General features: G+C 41.6%; 2 protein-coding genes across 2 annotated transcripts in view; both read right to left on the bottom strand.

Annotated features, from left to right (window-relative positions):
• Positions 1 to 13,670, bottom strand: part of mosmoa (modulator of smoothened a) — a 41,201-nt gene extending 27,531 nt beyond the window's left edge. The window contains exon 1 of the mRNA XM_062453985.1: positions 12,765 to 13,670. Coding sequence (XP_062309969.1) covers positions 12,765 to 12,870 — 106 coding nt within the window. The 5' untranslated portion in view covers positions 12,871 to 13,670. The remainder of the gene's footprint in view (positions 1 to 12,764) is intronic.
• Positions 13,671 to 13,887: 217 nt separating this feature from the next.
• LOC134013924 (cytochrome b-c1 complex subunit 2, mitochondrial) overlaps positions 13,888 to 17,318 on the bottom strand; it is a 37,791-nt gene continuing 34,360 nt past the window's right edge. The window contains exons 13-14 of the mRNA XM_062453701.1: positions 15,549 to 15,702; positions 13,888 to 14,786 (exon numbers count right to left, since the gene is read on the bottom strand). Of these exons, the coding sequence (XP_062309685.1) occupies positions 14,703 to 14,786; positions 15,549 to 15,702 (238 nt within the window). The 3' untranslated portion in view covers positions 13,888 to 14,702. The remainder of the gene's footprint in view (positions 14,787 to 15,548; positions 15,703 to 17,318) is intronic.

Raw genomic sequence — 17,318 nt, 5'->3', positions numbered from 1 at the left:
ACTGGCCTGGGATGACGGGAGCTTGACTCAGTCACAAAACTCTGCCGGGGGGGAGGAGTAGGGGTGTGCAAAACACACATTCTAGCACCTGCAATTAAGGCTTCCATGGGTTGAGACTGGGCTGAGACTGACATTCTGTAAATGTAAAAATCTTTGTCGTCAGAGGACCCTGTCTCTGGGGTTTAAGATGGACCTCTCCTAGGATATGAGACCTGGTATAGGGATCACCTCCACGGTCAAACAGTCGAGCAACACACTGTCCAGAGGATATCCTGCCTCCTTTAGAGTCACTTCACAAAACACAGTCTCTGCAATAACAACCAATCAGGGGCTCAACCCTTCCCACACAACACACACACTAACAATGGCTGCTGCTTGAGAGGAATGCATGACAGGCACACCTAGAACCACAAAATGGCTTGCCTCAAATTATAGAAAGCCACCTAGGACTATAATACTTGAAATGATGTGCTGAGTACTGCTTGGGACATGTCTTGTGCTGTTGAGTCTTGTCCGGGTGTCTTTTTCAAAATTTCTGCCGTTCTCTGTGAATGACTTTCTAACGGAAAATCTCTCCTGTTCAGTCCTCAAAAAGAAACAAAAGAGATGACAGCTCACACGAGAGCACTAGAGCCAGCTAAATATCCCATTAACAAAGTGAGCCATATATTTTCGTGCAACCTTGAACCCGTTTGAGGACAGGCGGGTTGAGAGTTGAGGTGTTGGAGGGGGGGGGGGCTGTGATGTCCGGGCTGGGTGCTGGGAGGAGAACATTAGCCAGGGTTTGATAGCAGCACTAATGGCACTGTTTTATGACAATTTCCCCTAGATCTTCTAGCTCCTGCTGCTTCACTAGCTCTCGATGGAATTCCTGTCTTGCGACAGGCTGGCACGCCATGGTTCACAGGCGGGATGAGGCAGATACACACTTGGAGATAAAAACCACAAATGTACGCACCCAAAACATGTTTGTTCTACTCCCAGAAAAAAAACGCTCCCAAAAAATACTTGTGCATATTGACTTGTGCTGCAGACAGTTCTGCAACACACAGGCAGGCCCAAACCGTTTCTACCTCTTTGGAAAACAAACACACCGACTGACATGCTCAGTAAAATTACACATCTGGATAAATAAACCTCTCAAATCTCAAAATGACTATTGCAAGGACACAATGTCTCGTTTCCTGTCCCCTTGACTGGTGAGGGGCCTTGGAGGAACAAGTTGGGTTTGCTTCTGATGTTGCCAGGGCAATCACAACCATCCACACATGCAGTCTGGGCATTCAACACAGAGCACCACAGCACTGGCTCCCAAACACTCCTCTTCTCCTAAAAGAATGACCCTTTCCCTGTCTGTTATCCAATCCCCATTCATTGATCTATTCGTAGACTCATGTTCACTACTCCGCTCCCTCCAGATCCACAGAAGACTTGCCGGCAAAATGTGCCGGCAAGTCTCCTCTCTCCCTCTGATGTTTTCTCCTGCTCTGGGTCTAAATGAGAGGAAATTAAGGTAGTGTGCTTGTCCAGAGTCTAGCAATGCTGTCGTTTGAGGGGTGGAGGTGATGCTGCAGGCCCAGCACTGGAGGGAAGCTGGAGGGATGAGTCAAGCCGACCCCTAAACTGTGGTGGGTGGACAACAGTGTGGGCGGACGCAGCTGTAACAGCGGTGGCCGTTGTTGCTGCTGCAGGCTTAAATACAGTTGGCTGCATCAGAGGGACACACAAGCTGTGTAGTGCCCAAACACAAAGTACAGACACAGCCACCTGTAATCACTGAAGATATAGCCCACTTCTCACACACTGACCGAACCTGTGAGCAGACTACGCCACGCCAACCAAAAAACACAATCACCAACTTAAGCACAAAATAAATCACAAAAAGTATATTTAACCACAGACATGTCTAAAGTTACAGTTCAACGTTTCCCAAACCATCTCCTTTCGGCTTTAAAACATTTTTTTTTAAATCCTGTGTCACAAACAAAAACTAAAGCGTGGTATTAGAGGCCTGAGTAAAAAAAAGAACGCAGACACTTACATCCAGTTTCACCTGCCCAACAAGATAAATCAACTTGGTAAGGTTTTGTCCATGAAACTGTTACACTTTTCAATAACCTACCAGTTCTCTCTCCCGTGCCCATTACTATGTACTAAAACAGGATTTGGCCGGGCAGAGTTGACAAAACTGGTGGAGGACTGCAAGATGCTGCATTGCAGTAAAGTAGAGCTAAAAAAAAGTGACATTTTGTTTAACAAACTACAATGCCAATGGTCTAGCACTCCTTAAGTCTTAATCGAAATAGTCTCTCAACAGTCCAGCAGGCAAGCTATGTGGAGGTGCAATTCTACAAGCCGTTTACTGCAGTAGCGTGCGTTGAAAGATCCAATTTTAGATGTAATTGCTTTGTTTAAATAAAAACATTTGCACAACTGTTTTTATCAGCACAGACGGTTTTGACAAATAATCCCTCCCTCTGTGAGGACAGAACACTTTCACAACAGTAGGAGGCCTTGGCACTTCTTCGCAGTATAGCCATTTCGCCAACAACAGAAATCACTCATTCAAATGTCAGACACGACCATGGAGAGAGACAATCGGACCCCATGTAAAAACAGATGAATAGAACGGAGGAGGGAGAGCGAGTCTCTGTGTGGTAAAGAGTTGGCTCCTTGTACAGCAATAAATCAGGCACAAAATTTCCATGTGTATTGATGGCCTTGAGGGCTGCTCTCTTCATTCTGAAAATGTCACGACTCACGACTACCCCTTCACCAACAGGCACATTATTCTCTCCAGTACTACTCATACCAAAAAGTATGATTGGATTGGACAGTGTATAGTTCTCTCAGTAAATAGCAGAATAGTGTGAATACCCAATTAACTAGGCTACTTACAGTAAGGAAAGATCACACCTGTGACCTTAAGCTCTAATAGACCTGACAATCCCTCTCCCATTTGTGTGTGTGTGTGAATCACAATTCTGAGACACAGTTACTCTGGTAACAAAGATATAGACAGGAAATCAGAGTAGGGCTCCTGGCTGATTCATCGGTTCTCCTTGACACCGCAAAAAAATTGCTTTGTGTTAGGAGCCCGGCAGGAAATTAACTTAGCTGTTACTGCCTTGGGACATCACACAAAGGTGAGGACAATGTCAGGGCTCCAAAAATCCTTCTTTTGAAGTCTTTATCTGGGAGGACAAGGTCATTTCTCATATTGAGGGTTGGAGATGGGTAGAGGAGGTCCCTTAGCTGTGAATCCAGTTCAGATAAAAATGTTTCCACTCATAAATAACAGGCATCGTTAGGATTGAAAGTTGTATGAGCTGAGCAGAGTTAGGGGTCAGTTTTAAGTCGTTATACTGGATGATGTTTTACCTTTACCTACAATGCCCCAAGCATGAACTGTTTAACCCTTGTGCTGCCTTCGGGTCACATGACCCAAAGGTTCATAACGAACCATCGTTGTGTTTACCCAATACAAAAACAAATAAAAATAATTTTCTTTTAACCTTCACAATTTGGAGGGGTCTGAGACAGCCTGACGGTTAAAAGAAAATGCTTCACTTTGTTTTTGTATGCGGTAAAGTTGTCACAATACGACGGTGCGTAACAATGACAAGAGAACACAAGGGTTAAAGGGGTCATTGACTGGGTTTTTAGGGTATGTACATTAGTTGGGCTGAAAATGGCCCGGGTGCTGTTGTATGCGCCCATATGCACCCTGTGAAATGGCCCTGGGAAAAAACTCGAGGTTTTCTCCCTTTTAAGGTATGCTCATGAATATATAGGCTCAAGACGCACTTGTTCCGGGAGTACAACGGCACTTAGGAATGCTTGGCTGGACCTGATGTTAGTTTCCTCCAGGATCACAATGACTCGTATTGAGAGACTTGTTGCTCTTGTTGGTTAGTTGTAACGGTTTCAAATTCTTGTACTCGCTGTGAAATATTTTTACTGTTGATTGTTTTTTCTACAGGTACACTCTTGCACTCTTGTGGGGAGTTTCATGTTGTTTAATTGTAACTTGTTTAACTGCATGCTCTTATGGTTCTTTCCTTTGGCACTTATTTGGTTTTCCACAATGTATGCTTCATGTTTCGGCTGCTCGCAATGTTTGGGGCTATCTCGTTGTTATGATCAGTGACCTATGCTCTTTTGTAAAGCTCTCTCTTGGAAGTCGCTTTGGATAAAAGCGTCTGCTAAATGCATAAATGTAAATATACATCAGCTGCGCGCTGATTGGTTGGTTTACAACGAGTGAAGCTGCGGAGCAAAGACGCAACACGGCCAACAGCACTCGAAGGTGGAGACTTGAAATAAAAACTTACAAATAAATCTATTGTGTCTACACAACACTGTTTTCAACAGATTGACTAGATATCATTTGAAATGATAACATTAGTTGTTTCCATTTCTGTTGTCGAAGCAAAAGGGATCGACTTAGGTGGGTAACGTTACAGCTTAGCAACCAAAATATCGTGCATATCGTGATTCAACTCAGCTTCAGTTAGCTATCTTGCTAGCTCTAACTAATAACAAATTACCTGACAAAGATCTGGACAAACATGCATTGTGAATTGTAGATTTACATTACAACACAGGTTATTTATTCAAATTAAACAGTCAGGAACATGAAATAACGTTAGCCCCATTGCCAATAAACTAAATCATCACACATTCTACCTATGATAGATACAGCATACGTCAGCATTTCTAATAACTGTTAGCGACAAAATCATACTACAACTTGCGGTTGTGATGAATATAAGGTCGGAACAGCACCACTTTTCAGCAACAGCTTCATAGCAAATCCTGCTTTACATTGTCCCAGGTTTGTTGTCGGTGAAATGGTTCAAGCAAATGTGTAATTGAGGGTCGAACTGCACAGGGATCTTCTCATAGACAAACATCACAGCTCGTCGAGTGTTTGGTTCCTTGGGAAGACTCTGAAAAGTATCAGCATTCCCTGTAAAGGCTGGAACACTGCATTTACGACCGTAGTCCATTTTCAATATCCTTGAAAAACTTTCTTCTTTGCATTTCCGTGGAAGTACATAGAGCAGCGTGCAGCAAATTTTGGGGCGTGACAAAGTTACAGACAAGAGCCCAAAAAGGTGGAGCCACCAAACTGATGTCAGTTTGTTGGCTTTTTCAAAACCTACAGTTTTACAGCTACATTTTTTAATTGTGAGATTTGCATAGGAAAGAGGTGTCAATGGACTTTGAGGTTGACTGTATGTCCATTTTACCAACTGAACTGTCGTTATTCAACTGTGACAAGGTAAAGGGGGGGGGGGGGGCAGATGGCTGAGCGGTTAGGGAGTTGGGCTATTAATCAGAAGGTTGTTGGTTCACCATATTTCAGATATGTCAATCAAGTCCACAGAATGGTCACTTTCACTTGTCTGCTTGCAGAGAGCTATATGAAACTGTAGAGGGTTATAGGGCATACAACTATTGATTCTTCAGAGAATATGTATGCAGATTCAACTGCAGAACTGTAAAGGTACGCTAAATGAAACCTAAATGCTTTAGGTCCTAAAGCACAACAGGTAAATCCAACAACAACCTAAGAGTACTGTTTAGTTTTTATAACTACTTCTTACAACTTGCATCTAAGACCTGACATCCTCAGAGAAAGGAGAGAAAGACAAGAGGAGGAGAAATGTTGCTCTATTTCACATGTCCCACAAAAGACCCACCCCCATCAAAGACAAGTTAGAAGAGGGAAGGTGTGAATGATGGGTATCCCAGAGTACAACTTCCTCCCTCACAAATAAAAACAAATGGTCTGACAGCGCAGCTATGCTTTCCACCTTGCAATGTAAAAACAAAAATTAAATTTTCTATAGTTAAAATGGGAACATTATGGTGTGTGGTACACACAGGCATGCAAACAGGTCAGGGGTAAAAAAGGTGAGAACGATACGGCAAACCACCGACCCTCTAGGGGGGTCCGGGGGTATGCTCCCCCGTAAGAACATTTCTTAAATTTTAAAGTTAAACGCATCAATCTAGTTCACTTTGAGAGCAAAACTAGAGAGGGTACAATTTCTGGGGAAATTGTAGGGTGTGCTTGCTTGCGTCGGTTGCACAGGGGTCCGTTTTTGAATGACATTTTTAAAACTGATATTTCTGTATTATTTTATATAAAAATGCATACTTATTATTTATAAAGATTACATAGATTTAAAAGCATATTTTTTTTGCTGCTCATTTACAACTGAAAATACGAGTGAAGTGTAGAATGAAATAGATCTTCTCATTTCCCCTGCAAAAGGCATCCTCATCGTTGAATCAAAACGAATAAATTTGGCAGACCGGTGTAAAAATTTACCTAATCTCTATGACATAAACGTCCTTTTAAGTTTTTCCCTTCTCGTGATATTGTCATGCATTTAGCCTACTCATTGCATTCATTCATGAATAAAGAACCCCCTTTGAAGATTATTCTACGACGTTACCGGCAGTAGAAGATTGAATCGCGATTCAAACAGTACCATCTTCTAACTGAAAATATGCCACCAAAAACGTAAATAAGCTTGACATTTATTTAGTGGAAAATCGCTTTCATGAAAAGCTCACTGGTAGCGATCATTAAGTAACAACAGTAACAACGCAAAGTGCGCTATCCCTGTGTGGAGAAGCTGCCCCGGTAAATTGTACTACTACAGTACAGTACCCACGTAGGAGGGGACGTTATTGGGACTTTGCATAACGTTCCCTAAAAGTTATCTAAATGTGACGAACGTCCCGAACCTTTACAGAACATTGGGGACGTTTTTAAAACGTTCTCATTTGGTTCTGAACGTACTTTTTAAAAAGTTTCCTGTATGACTTTATGGAGACGTTCCATGTACGTTATTTTGTGGTCACACCACAAACATTACAAATATGACATTTGGGACTTTTAATGAACGTCCCCATATAGTTCCCTGATAGTCACATGGGGACGTTCTGTGTATGACATTGGGGGAACGTTGTTTTGGTTATTTTATGGTCACATACAACTTTCGCTATATTCACGTGTGTCGTACAATTTTAAACCAAAACGAGGCCATTACGAGATGGATGGAAGATCTTGGTTGCTTTTTTATGGTAAGATGTGAAAGCTTACGGTAAATAGGTATATACTAATAACATGTGTCATCGGAACACATACTAAAATCAAAATAAGCATCGGCAAATGATTTCTTCTAATCTCTGTGCACTATTTCAAACGTCGCAGATTCGTCGGCTCATCACTGTTTGAGCAAGAACGTTCCATAACGAGCAGCCAGAGACTCGCGAGTCAGAGGCGCTCACTTTTTAAACCGTCATTTATCTTCACATTAGAAGGAGCAGTATTATTTGTTGTTAGGTAAGTAAATGGAAGTAGAAAAATATCAAAATGTTTTGCGATAACTATTGCTTGTAGCCTATGCCTACAACAATGTGTAAATGTACTGTAATGAGCTAGGTTTGAGTGAACTAGGCTATCTAGAGCTAGCGCAAGGGACCCCAACCGGCTACAGTACAGTAGGCTAGCTCTCGACACACTGGTCAGAAATGTTAAAGGGATGTAGCTAGCTAATAGAGCAAAATAAACATATAGCGTCACTGTGTCCAATCCCGACCTGTTTTTAGCTAACATTCTGATAAAATGCCACTTCAAATATTGATGAAAATAATCGTATCACGTTTTCAGCTGATTTACTGATTTCACGTTAAGCTTTAACTTCTTACCTTTCGAGCTAAATATTGTTAAAAAATTTAGAGTTAGCTTAGCCTTTACTAGAGCCAGTCAAAAGACGCTGGCGCTGGTAAATTTAGCCGTGCGCTACCCTTGTCCAAACCCGACCGCACTTCTAAACACTGGCCGCTGCTGTTTTTCCGGCGATATTAACTTGATCCAGGGTCACCAAACTGACCATCAATGCTGTCAACATATCCGGGGATGTAGTTATGTCCTCCACAATAAGATATCACCAGAGAATGTCTAATATCACGCTTCAACATCTCCAAACTATACGATAAAATCTCAATTTGACTGTATACCACCACCTGCTGGATGTTTTGTTGAACTCTTCTCAAAGTTTGCTAGCCCCCATCCCTTCCTCCCCTCGACTACAGATCACGTCACACATGATCGTGTATTTTCATTGGCAAGACAAAGTAGTGTTAAGGGAGTCAGGTGGCTGAGCGGTTAGGGAGTCGGGCTAGTAATCTGAAGGTTACCGGTTCGATTCCCGGCTCTGCCGAATGACGTTGTGTCCTTGGGCAAGGCACTTCACCCTACTTGCCTCGGGGGAATGTCCCTGTACCACTGTAAGTCGCTCTGGATAAGAGCGTCTGCTAAATGACTAAATGTAAATGTTTAGCTAGTGTTGAAATACACTCATATGCTAACCCATAGTAGCAGTACGATGACAACACAGACACACTTGTCAGAGTAAAGATCGTCGCCCAAGCGTCGCCGAGTGGTCTTTCGGCCAAAGTAACTTTCCTATATTATTTAGACATGTAAACGTCTATATATGTTCATGAAATTTTACACGTAGATTGTTTGGTATGCCTAAAATAATACTACTTACACTTTGCTGGCGATAGCAAAAGAAAATGCTGGCAAAAAGACCGGAAACTGGTTTGGACACTCGTAGTTTACAGCGGTCGGGATTGGACACAGTGACGTTACATGTTATGTCAAAGCGTTGTATTGTAATAAGTAACTAGGCATACATACACATAGGCTAACACATTCTGGTTTAACAGTGATGTCGGATTTTTTCTTCTTCTAATTTCGGCAGTCGGAGGGCGGCGGAGACCAATGGAAGACGCGGAACTGTAGGCAAAACTTATGTTTCTCTGTTCCGTTGTTCTCTCTTTTCTGTGTTGGAGTTCTTTTAAGAGCTTGATGGCATCAACATCCAGTCTGATAATAAAAGATCATTAACTTGAATTGTATCTCTTCATTTTAATACCCACACACGAAAATCCAGGTTGAATCAAGTAGCTACAGTACTGCTAATAGCCCATGGTGGTCTCCTTATATTTCTATCAAAGTTGATGTAGCCTATACGTGTTCATTTTCTATAAAGATGAAGCAATATTGTTCCAATAGTAGTTCAGGTAACGGGATAAGGACCGAAAACACATTATAGGTTGGTCCACTGAAGGTTTGATATGTCACTAAAAGGTTCTGCAAAGGTTAGCATTGATACAGAGGAAAGGTCCTATAATGGTTCCCTAAACGTTCCCAGAACGTCCTGAAAGGCCCCGAAATAACGTCCTCCTACCTTTTAAAGAACTCCACATTGAGACCAATATGGGACGTTCTGGGAACGTTTTAAGGCGACGTCCTTTACACCAACGGGAACGTTCTGGGAACGTTCTTGGAACGTACAATTTCTAGCTGGGTAGACTACTGCTGTGTTCGTCTTGGTAGCGATTGCGTCGGTTGAATTGGATTTAACGTTCCGTTGTACGGTTTAGGCTGAAATTAATTATTTTCATGAACAGATTGACAAAGTTTAGGCTGTGGCAATGAAGTTAAGGTTAGCAGTTAGATAGACTTTTGATTTAAGTAAGGGGAGTGCCGAACATGTTCTGTCGCCGTTTGACTTCCTACAGCTGTGTAGATGTTTTTGTAGTGTCTCGCGTAGGCTACAGCGTTGCAGTGAGCAACACTGGTTTGAAACCACAGGTAATGATAATTTTACCAACAAATCGTTTACTTGTAATGTAATGTCATAATAAATCCTACAACGAAAATGTATTTGTGAGGAATGTTTATTTTAAAGATTGAAAACAGATGCATCATAGACCACTGTAGTATGTGTTGCCCGGGCAACAGAGGCTAATGTCATGATGCTAATGCTTCAGTGAAATAGTAGACTACCGTTTCCAAAAGTAGATGTGGGCCTACTTCCTTAATAATATCAGCTAATATTGTACATTACATTTCATAATTGTGTTTCACATCACAAAGTAAAATGAGTAAATAGTTATCACCCTGGCCTCTTTGCTTGTGGCGTTCCTGCAGCTGCCTTGCAGTAAAGCTATAGTTAGCCTAGCTATCCCCCAAGTTAACAGATGTGAAACGAATGTTCTGCTACAGGTAGTCACGCGTGTATTCGTGACGTTAGTGACGTTAGTAACGTCAGTGACTGTGGCTAGCAAATTAGCCACCGTTAGCTTCACTTTTCACCACAAAAACGCAATTTCTACTTATACCATGCAACGGAACGTAAATAAAAATACAACCAACGCAATCGCTACCAAGACGAACCTTTTGACACCGCCGTTGTGTATGTAGTCCAAATATTGACTGATCGTTAGGGTGGCGAAAATAAACAATAAATAATATATATGTGAGAGAACAAAGGTTGTGCCCTTGCCGAAGGCAAAGCACACCCAACTAGAGAGGGTACAATTTCTGGGGAAATTGTAGGGTGTGCTTGCTTGCTTCGGTTGCACAGGGGTCCGTTTTTGAATGACATTTTTACAACTGATATATCTGTATATTTTATATTAAAATGCATACTTATTATTTATAAAGATTACATAGATTTAAAAGCATTTTTTTTGTGCTGCTCATTTACAACTGAAAATACGAGTGAAGTGTAGAATTAAATATGATGTCTTCTCATTTCCCCTGCAAGAGGCAGCCTCATAGCTGAATCAAAACGAATAAATTTGGCAGACCGGTGTAAAAATTGACCTAATCTCTATGACTTAAACGTCCTTTTAAGTTTTCCCTTCTCGTGATATTTTCAGGCATTTAGCCTACTCATATTGCATTCATTCATTAATAAAGAACCCCCTTTGAAGATTATTCTACGACGTTACCGGCAGTAGAAGATGGAATCGCGATTCAAACAGTACCATCTGCTAACTGAAAATATGCCCCCAAAAACGTAAATAAGCTTGACATTTATTTAGTGGAAAATCGCTCATTCATAAAAAGCTCACTGGTAGCGATCATTGTCAGTAACAACGCAAAACGCGATATAGACCTGTGTGGAGAAGCTGCCCCGGTAAATTGTACTACTACGGTACAGTACTAGACTACTGCTGTGTTCGTCTCGGTAGCGATTGCGTTGGTTGAATTGGATTTAACGTTCCGTTGTACGGTTTAGGCTGAAATTAATTATTTTCATGAACAGATTGACAAAGTTTAGGCTGTGGCAATGAAGTTCAGGTTAGTAGTTAGATAGACTTTTGATTTAAGTAAGGGGAGTGCCGAACATGTTCTGTCGCCGTTTGACTTCCTACAGCTGTGTAGATGTTTTTGTAGTGTCTCGCGTAGGCTACAGCGTTGCAGTGATACACTGGATTGAAACCACAGGTAATGATAATTTCACTCACAAATCGTTTACTTGTAATCTAATGTCATAATAAATCCTACAACGAAAATGTATATGTGAGGAATGTTTATTTTAACGATTGAAAACAGATAACGCTACATCATAGACCACTGTAGTATGTGTTGCCCTGGCAACACAGGCTAATGTCATGATGCTAATACTTCAGTGAAATAGTAGACTACTGTTTCCGAAAGTAGATGTACTTCCTTAATAATATCAGCTTATACTGTACATTACACATCACAATTGTGTGTCATATCACAAAGTAAAATGAGTAAATAGTTATCACCCTGGCCTCTTTGCTTGTGGCGTTTCTGCAGCTGCCTTGCAGTAAAGCTATAGTTAGCCTAGCTATCCCCCAAGTTAACAGATGCGAAACGAATGTTCTGCCAAAGGTAGTCACGCGTGTTTTCGTGACGTTAGTGACGTAGTTACGTTAGTAACGTCAGTGACTGTGGCTAGCAAATTAGCCACCGTTAGCTTCACTTTTCGCCACAAAAACTTAACTTAAGCCCAAACCATGCAACGGAACGTAAATTCCAATACAAGCAACTCAATCGCTACCAAGACGAAACTTTTGACACCTACGTTGTCTATGTAGGCCAAATATTGACTGAGTTTTAGGGGGGCAAAAAAAAAAAATATATATATATATATGTGAGAGAACAAAGGTTGTGCTCTCACCGAAGGCTTGAGCACACCCAATTAAGAGGCTAGATCAATGTAGAAAGCCTCTCCCCACTCTGCCCCTGATTGGCTGTGAGGTTTAGACATTAGGAGTGACAATTGGTTCCAGAGCCAGTTGTAAAGTTGCGAAGCATGGGTAAAATGCTATGTTGGCCAAGTCCACGACCCCCCCTCCAAACTATTTTCTCATCGGATCTGCACAAATCAGGTGACCCATTTTGATTTCAAAAAGTTGAGTCTCACCTAAAGGTGAGAAGTTTGCCTGCCTGTACACAACTGTGCCCTTAGCTGTGGCAAGCTAATTAAATATGCGTGTTTAAACATCAACCAGATCGTAGAGGGGTAGATTGAGACTGTACAACATATCATGTCATGGACACATGCTTAGACAAGACAGGAAAGAAGTCCCGTCTTGTTATTGTCTTTCTTATTCTGCGTCTTTGCTTTGAATGTCATGAAAAGACTAGTCACACAAACTATAGGTTTCAAACAATATGTTACATGACGCTCTAATCTCAAAATATGTGAATAGTACATGATATGTTAGGCACTTCAAAAGTAATCACAGAATGTAAACATGAGGGGTGGATCTAAGTGGTTGTTACAAATTTTAGGGATCTGATTAAGAATACCATGCAGTTCTAAATTAAGATTTGGTATTTCCAGTGGTGATGCTAAAATTCAAAACAGATAACACCTAAAGACATTTAACACTTGATCAATTACCTGCAGATTCACCAGTGTTGATCCAATCGGGGTTAGCAATACTAGCGATTGCAAAGATATCCGCAGCCAGAAAGAGACATCCTGATATAATCGTTAACTTATCCATTTCTTTAGTTTGAGTCTTAGTGTTTAAAGGTTATATATATCGAGAACGTGATTGGGGAAAAATGGGTGCAATCCCGCGAGCTTCAGTGTTTAGATATCAGATTGTTATCAGTCTACCTCACCCCCATCAAAGGCGATTGTTGAAGAGATTCTGTCATTTTGTCGGTACGTTGCCGCAAAGAGGCTTTCCCACCAACAGAACAGACCTCCCCCCCCCTCCCCCCTCCGCTCATGTATATAGTTGAAAGACGTCATGCGAAAATAAATCACTTCATCTCCAAACCTTGCTGTTTTACCCGAATCTTCCTCAGATAGAGCAAAAGGAGCTCGCGCAACGTAAGGGCCCAAGACTCCAGCCGCTTGTGTATTCGCTCGGATCCGCTCAGTAGCAGCAGCATTTGGTAACTGCGGCTAGCAAGACAGCTAGCAGGTTATTTCTCACGTTCGGACTCGATGTTCCGAACAGCGGCCCAAGGGGAGCTTAATGCCCGAATGTGTCCCTTTAAAGCATTTCATGTGTCAAAGTCAAACAGCCGTGCAACCAAAAAACGGATCTATTCCCTTCACAATATCCTTGTAAATTAAGCTCTAATGTCACCAGTCAGGAAAACGAGAAACCATCCTCCTCTTGCTTATTCATGCCCCCATCCTTCTCCGCTGAAATATCATCTGTAGAGTCCACTACGGAGCGAGCCTACTCGCTCTCCATGCCAAATATAAAACCGGTTTATAAATGCAAATATTACATATCTAGAACAATAACGATAGATGTAGCAAGTCGATTCGCTTGCTAGCTTTGCCCCCCATCCCATCGCAGTTAACGACATCAAGCTGACACCCCAACGCAGTGTTCTACAGATACAACAGCCCTCATTGCAACCCTCACACATTCGCGTTCATGAGGCATCCGCTCTCGTATCGCGAGATATATTCGCAAGGGTTGCAGACTACGGTGGCACTTCGGGCATCAATTCATTACTATACCAAAAATAAATCTTTGAATTAAGAAAAACATAACTGTGAAGGCATACTTTTTATTTCCAAAGTTAATAGCACATTGTTTACATTGCTTTCAGGTAAAGTGGTTCTCATTATTCCATCTGAAGACAGACCAGAATGATTACCTTTTTTCATCCGGCTACCTAATGTAAATTACGTTTCTTTTCATATATGACTACTATTCGTAGTGTTAGTAATTATCAACAAGATCTAGCATTTTTTATTTATTTTTTTACTTTGGAACTCAGAGGGATGTTTGATTAAATGGCAATATCCATAAGCAGATGCCAGGGTACGGTTTGCACACTTCAAATCCTTGTCAAACATTCAGCTGTCGGCTAGTGTATTTGACAGATTTGTCACGTGGAGTTACATATTATTGAAGTTAAGCTACCAGCAGTGTGATACCTGCATGTATGTTGCTTTGAAATGTATCAAGTCTCCTCCAGTATAACGCAAACATTCTCCTTTGCTTAAACGTTTGGTATAATAATAGATTAGTCTTTGCATTGTCGCCTCCTGTTGGTCATGACTGTACTAACATGCAATGTAAATTTGAGCAAATACCATTACCTTTGTTTACCTTATATAGATCTTTTAATGAATTTACATCAGATATACAGTGACATGGACAGAAAAACATTACTCCAGATCCCCATTTACAGTTATTTGTGAACAACCTTTAAACGATTGCCACCAGAGGATTATCATTTGCAGAGGGAGGATATGGTTTAGGGGATCCTCCTCCTCTTCTTCGGTAAGCAGCTAGGCACAACCTTCACAGGTTCAAATGTTAAATAAAGGTGTATTAGTTGTTGTAGTTAAATCGTAGTTTCATAATTCATCAATGAAGGGTGTGTTAAAGAGGTGTCCACTGGCTGCCATGGATTTATTGCTGTCCACAAACTTTTTTGCAGCCTGGAAGACAAGAAAAAGGAAGAACGAAAATGAATTAACTTTAACCTCATATCTACATAAAAGACCATAATACCGTATTTCTTCGAATAAACACCACCCTCGAATAAACGGCCCACCAAAAATGAGCGTTGTGTAATAAACGCCGCCCTCGAATAAACACCACACCAAAAAAAATCTGAAAACGGTTATTTAATTGGTTAAATTCAACCCCAGTATTTATTACACATGTACATAACTTTCTGCACAGCTTTCTGTTTGAAAGCTAACGTGTATGAACGTTTCAGCATGCTGCTTCAGATTTCTACACAATGTAGAAAACTTGTATTTGAGACAGTTGTACTACCAACGCACACCTAATTGATAGCCAATGAGAAAGGGAGTTGCCGCACTCAGACAAAGAAAGAATAGACACGGTAGGTAGTAAATGAAACCTGCGTTTTAAGCTGCATGATTCATTTGTCACAATGCCAGCAACGAAGTTGACTATGGCTGCACTGCAGCTACAATTCACGAAATGTCTCTTACTAATTAAACGCCGCCCTCAAATAAACGCAGCACCAAAAATGAACGTTATTTAATAAACGCTGCAGCGTTTATTCGAAGGCGGCGTTTAATTACCAGGTCTGGTATTACCCAGAAATACGGTAAAGCAAATATTAACTTAACATGACCAGTGACTGATACAATTTTACCAGGAGTGAAAATATTGGGGCCATTTCAAGTGAAACAATTTGACTGACTGTTGGTATGGTGGCTACTCACATTGACCACATCAGTGTGGGTGACTGTGTCAATGCACTGTGTGATGTTCTCTGGTGCCTGGTAGGCCCCGCTGGCCAGGACCTGAGCCCCCAGCTCCTCCAGCACACACGCTGAACTCTCCATGGACATCAGATACTCTGCTTTCATCTGGTTCCTAAGGGCAAGGGGTGAGACACATGCCAGGGGTAGGCATGGACTGGTTTCAGATTTTGACGGTATGATAACCTTGAGAAAAAATACCACGGTATCATGGTATCGCGATTACATCTCTAAAATATTTTTGTTTAACACAATATATTTTATTTTTAAACAACATTAAATTGTTTGAACAGCAGTAAACATATAACATAATATATAACAAAGTTAAATACTTAGATTTTTTTAATACTAAAAAGAACAATGCATAAATATTGTTTTAATTTAACTTGTACACACACAGACGGTGGAAGACTTAAATAAAAGTATATACGTGAAACCAGCTAAATGTAGGCCCTAATTTGTGTACTAAATCGCAGAAATGTAGTAGCAGAACTCTGAAGTGTTATCAAAAATTGGCGATTACCATACCATGTTTCTTATTATCTGTTTTTTTTAACTCTGTATAACTCGAGACAACTATCAACTCTGCAGAAATCTGCGCTTCTCAGCGTGAGAAATGGTTGAAATATGTGAGTCTCACAGCAAATGCGTGAGATTTGAGAAACCTGTTTCCCCAAAAAAACATTGCAGGAAGCCAAAACATGAGCATACATTGTGATGAGCAACCAAGTGCCAATGGGAAGAACCATAAGAGCAAGTAGTTAAATATGTTACAAATTAAACAACAACCTGAACTTCAAAAGCGCAAGTGTGTACCTGTAGGAAAGCAAGCAACAATAACATAATTTACAGCGAGTACAAGTAGTTAACTCAGTTACAACTAATCAATAAGTAACAACTAACCTAACCAACAAGTAACAACTAACCAACAAGTGCAGTAAGTCCCTGAGTAAGTGTCATTGTGTTCCTGGAGGAAATAAACTAACATCGGATCCAACAAATCTTTCTTAAGTACCGTTGTACTCCCGGAACAAGTGCATCTTTAGCCTTTTCTTGAAGGTGGTGAGACAGTCAGTATCTCTGATGGAGGTGGGGAGGTGATTCCACCATTGGGGGGCCAGACAGGAGAAGATCTTGGGTTGGGAGCGAGCGCTCTTGAGAGGTGCGACCACCAGGTGTTTGTCAGAAGAAGACCGTAGGTAGCGGTTGGGGGTGTAAGGCTGGAGGAGAGACCAGGATCTTGAATCTGATACGGGCTGTTATGGGTAGCCAGTGAAGGGAGATGAGGAGCGGGGTCACATGGGAGCGTCTGGGTAGGATGAAGACCAGGCGGGCTTGCTGCCTTCTGAATCCTCTGGACAGGGTGGGTTGCGCATGCTGGGAGACTGGCGAGAAGCGAGTTGCAGTAGTCCAACTTGGAGAGGACAAGTGCTTGGATTAGCAGCTGGGTGGAATGCTCAGACAGGTATCTCCTGATCGGATGTTATAGAGGGTGAATATACACGACCGGGAGACTGCAGCAATGTGGGCCGTGAGGGAGATCTTGTCATCCATGGTAACCCCGAGGTTCCTGGCAGAGGATGAATGGGTCACAGTCGCAGATCCCAGGGTGATTGAGAGATTGTGGGAGATGGAGGGTTTGGCTGGGATGATGAGAAGTTCTGTTTTGGCTGGAGGTGGTGCTTGGTCATCCAGGCGGAGATGTCTGTGAGGCAGGCTTCGTTTCTGGCT

This window comes from Osmerus eperlanus, chromosome 2 (assembly GCF_963692335.1).
Source record: "Osmerus eperlanus chromosome 2, fOsmEpe2.1, whole genome shotgun sequence".
Taxonomy (NCBI): domain Eukaryota; kingdom Metazoa; phylum Chordata; class Actinopteri; order Osmeriformes; family Osmeridae; genus Osmerus; species Osmerus eperlanus.
Note: the sequence above shows the minus strand (reverse complement) of the source record. Positions and strands in the feature narration are given on the sequence as shown.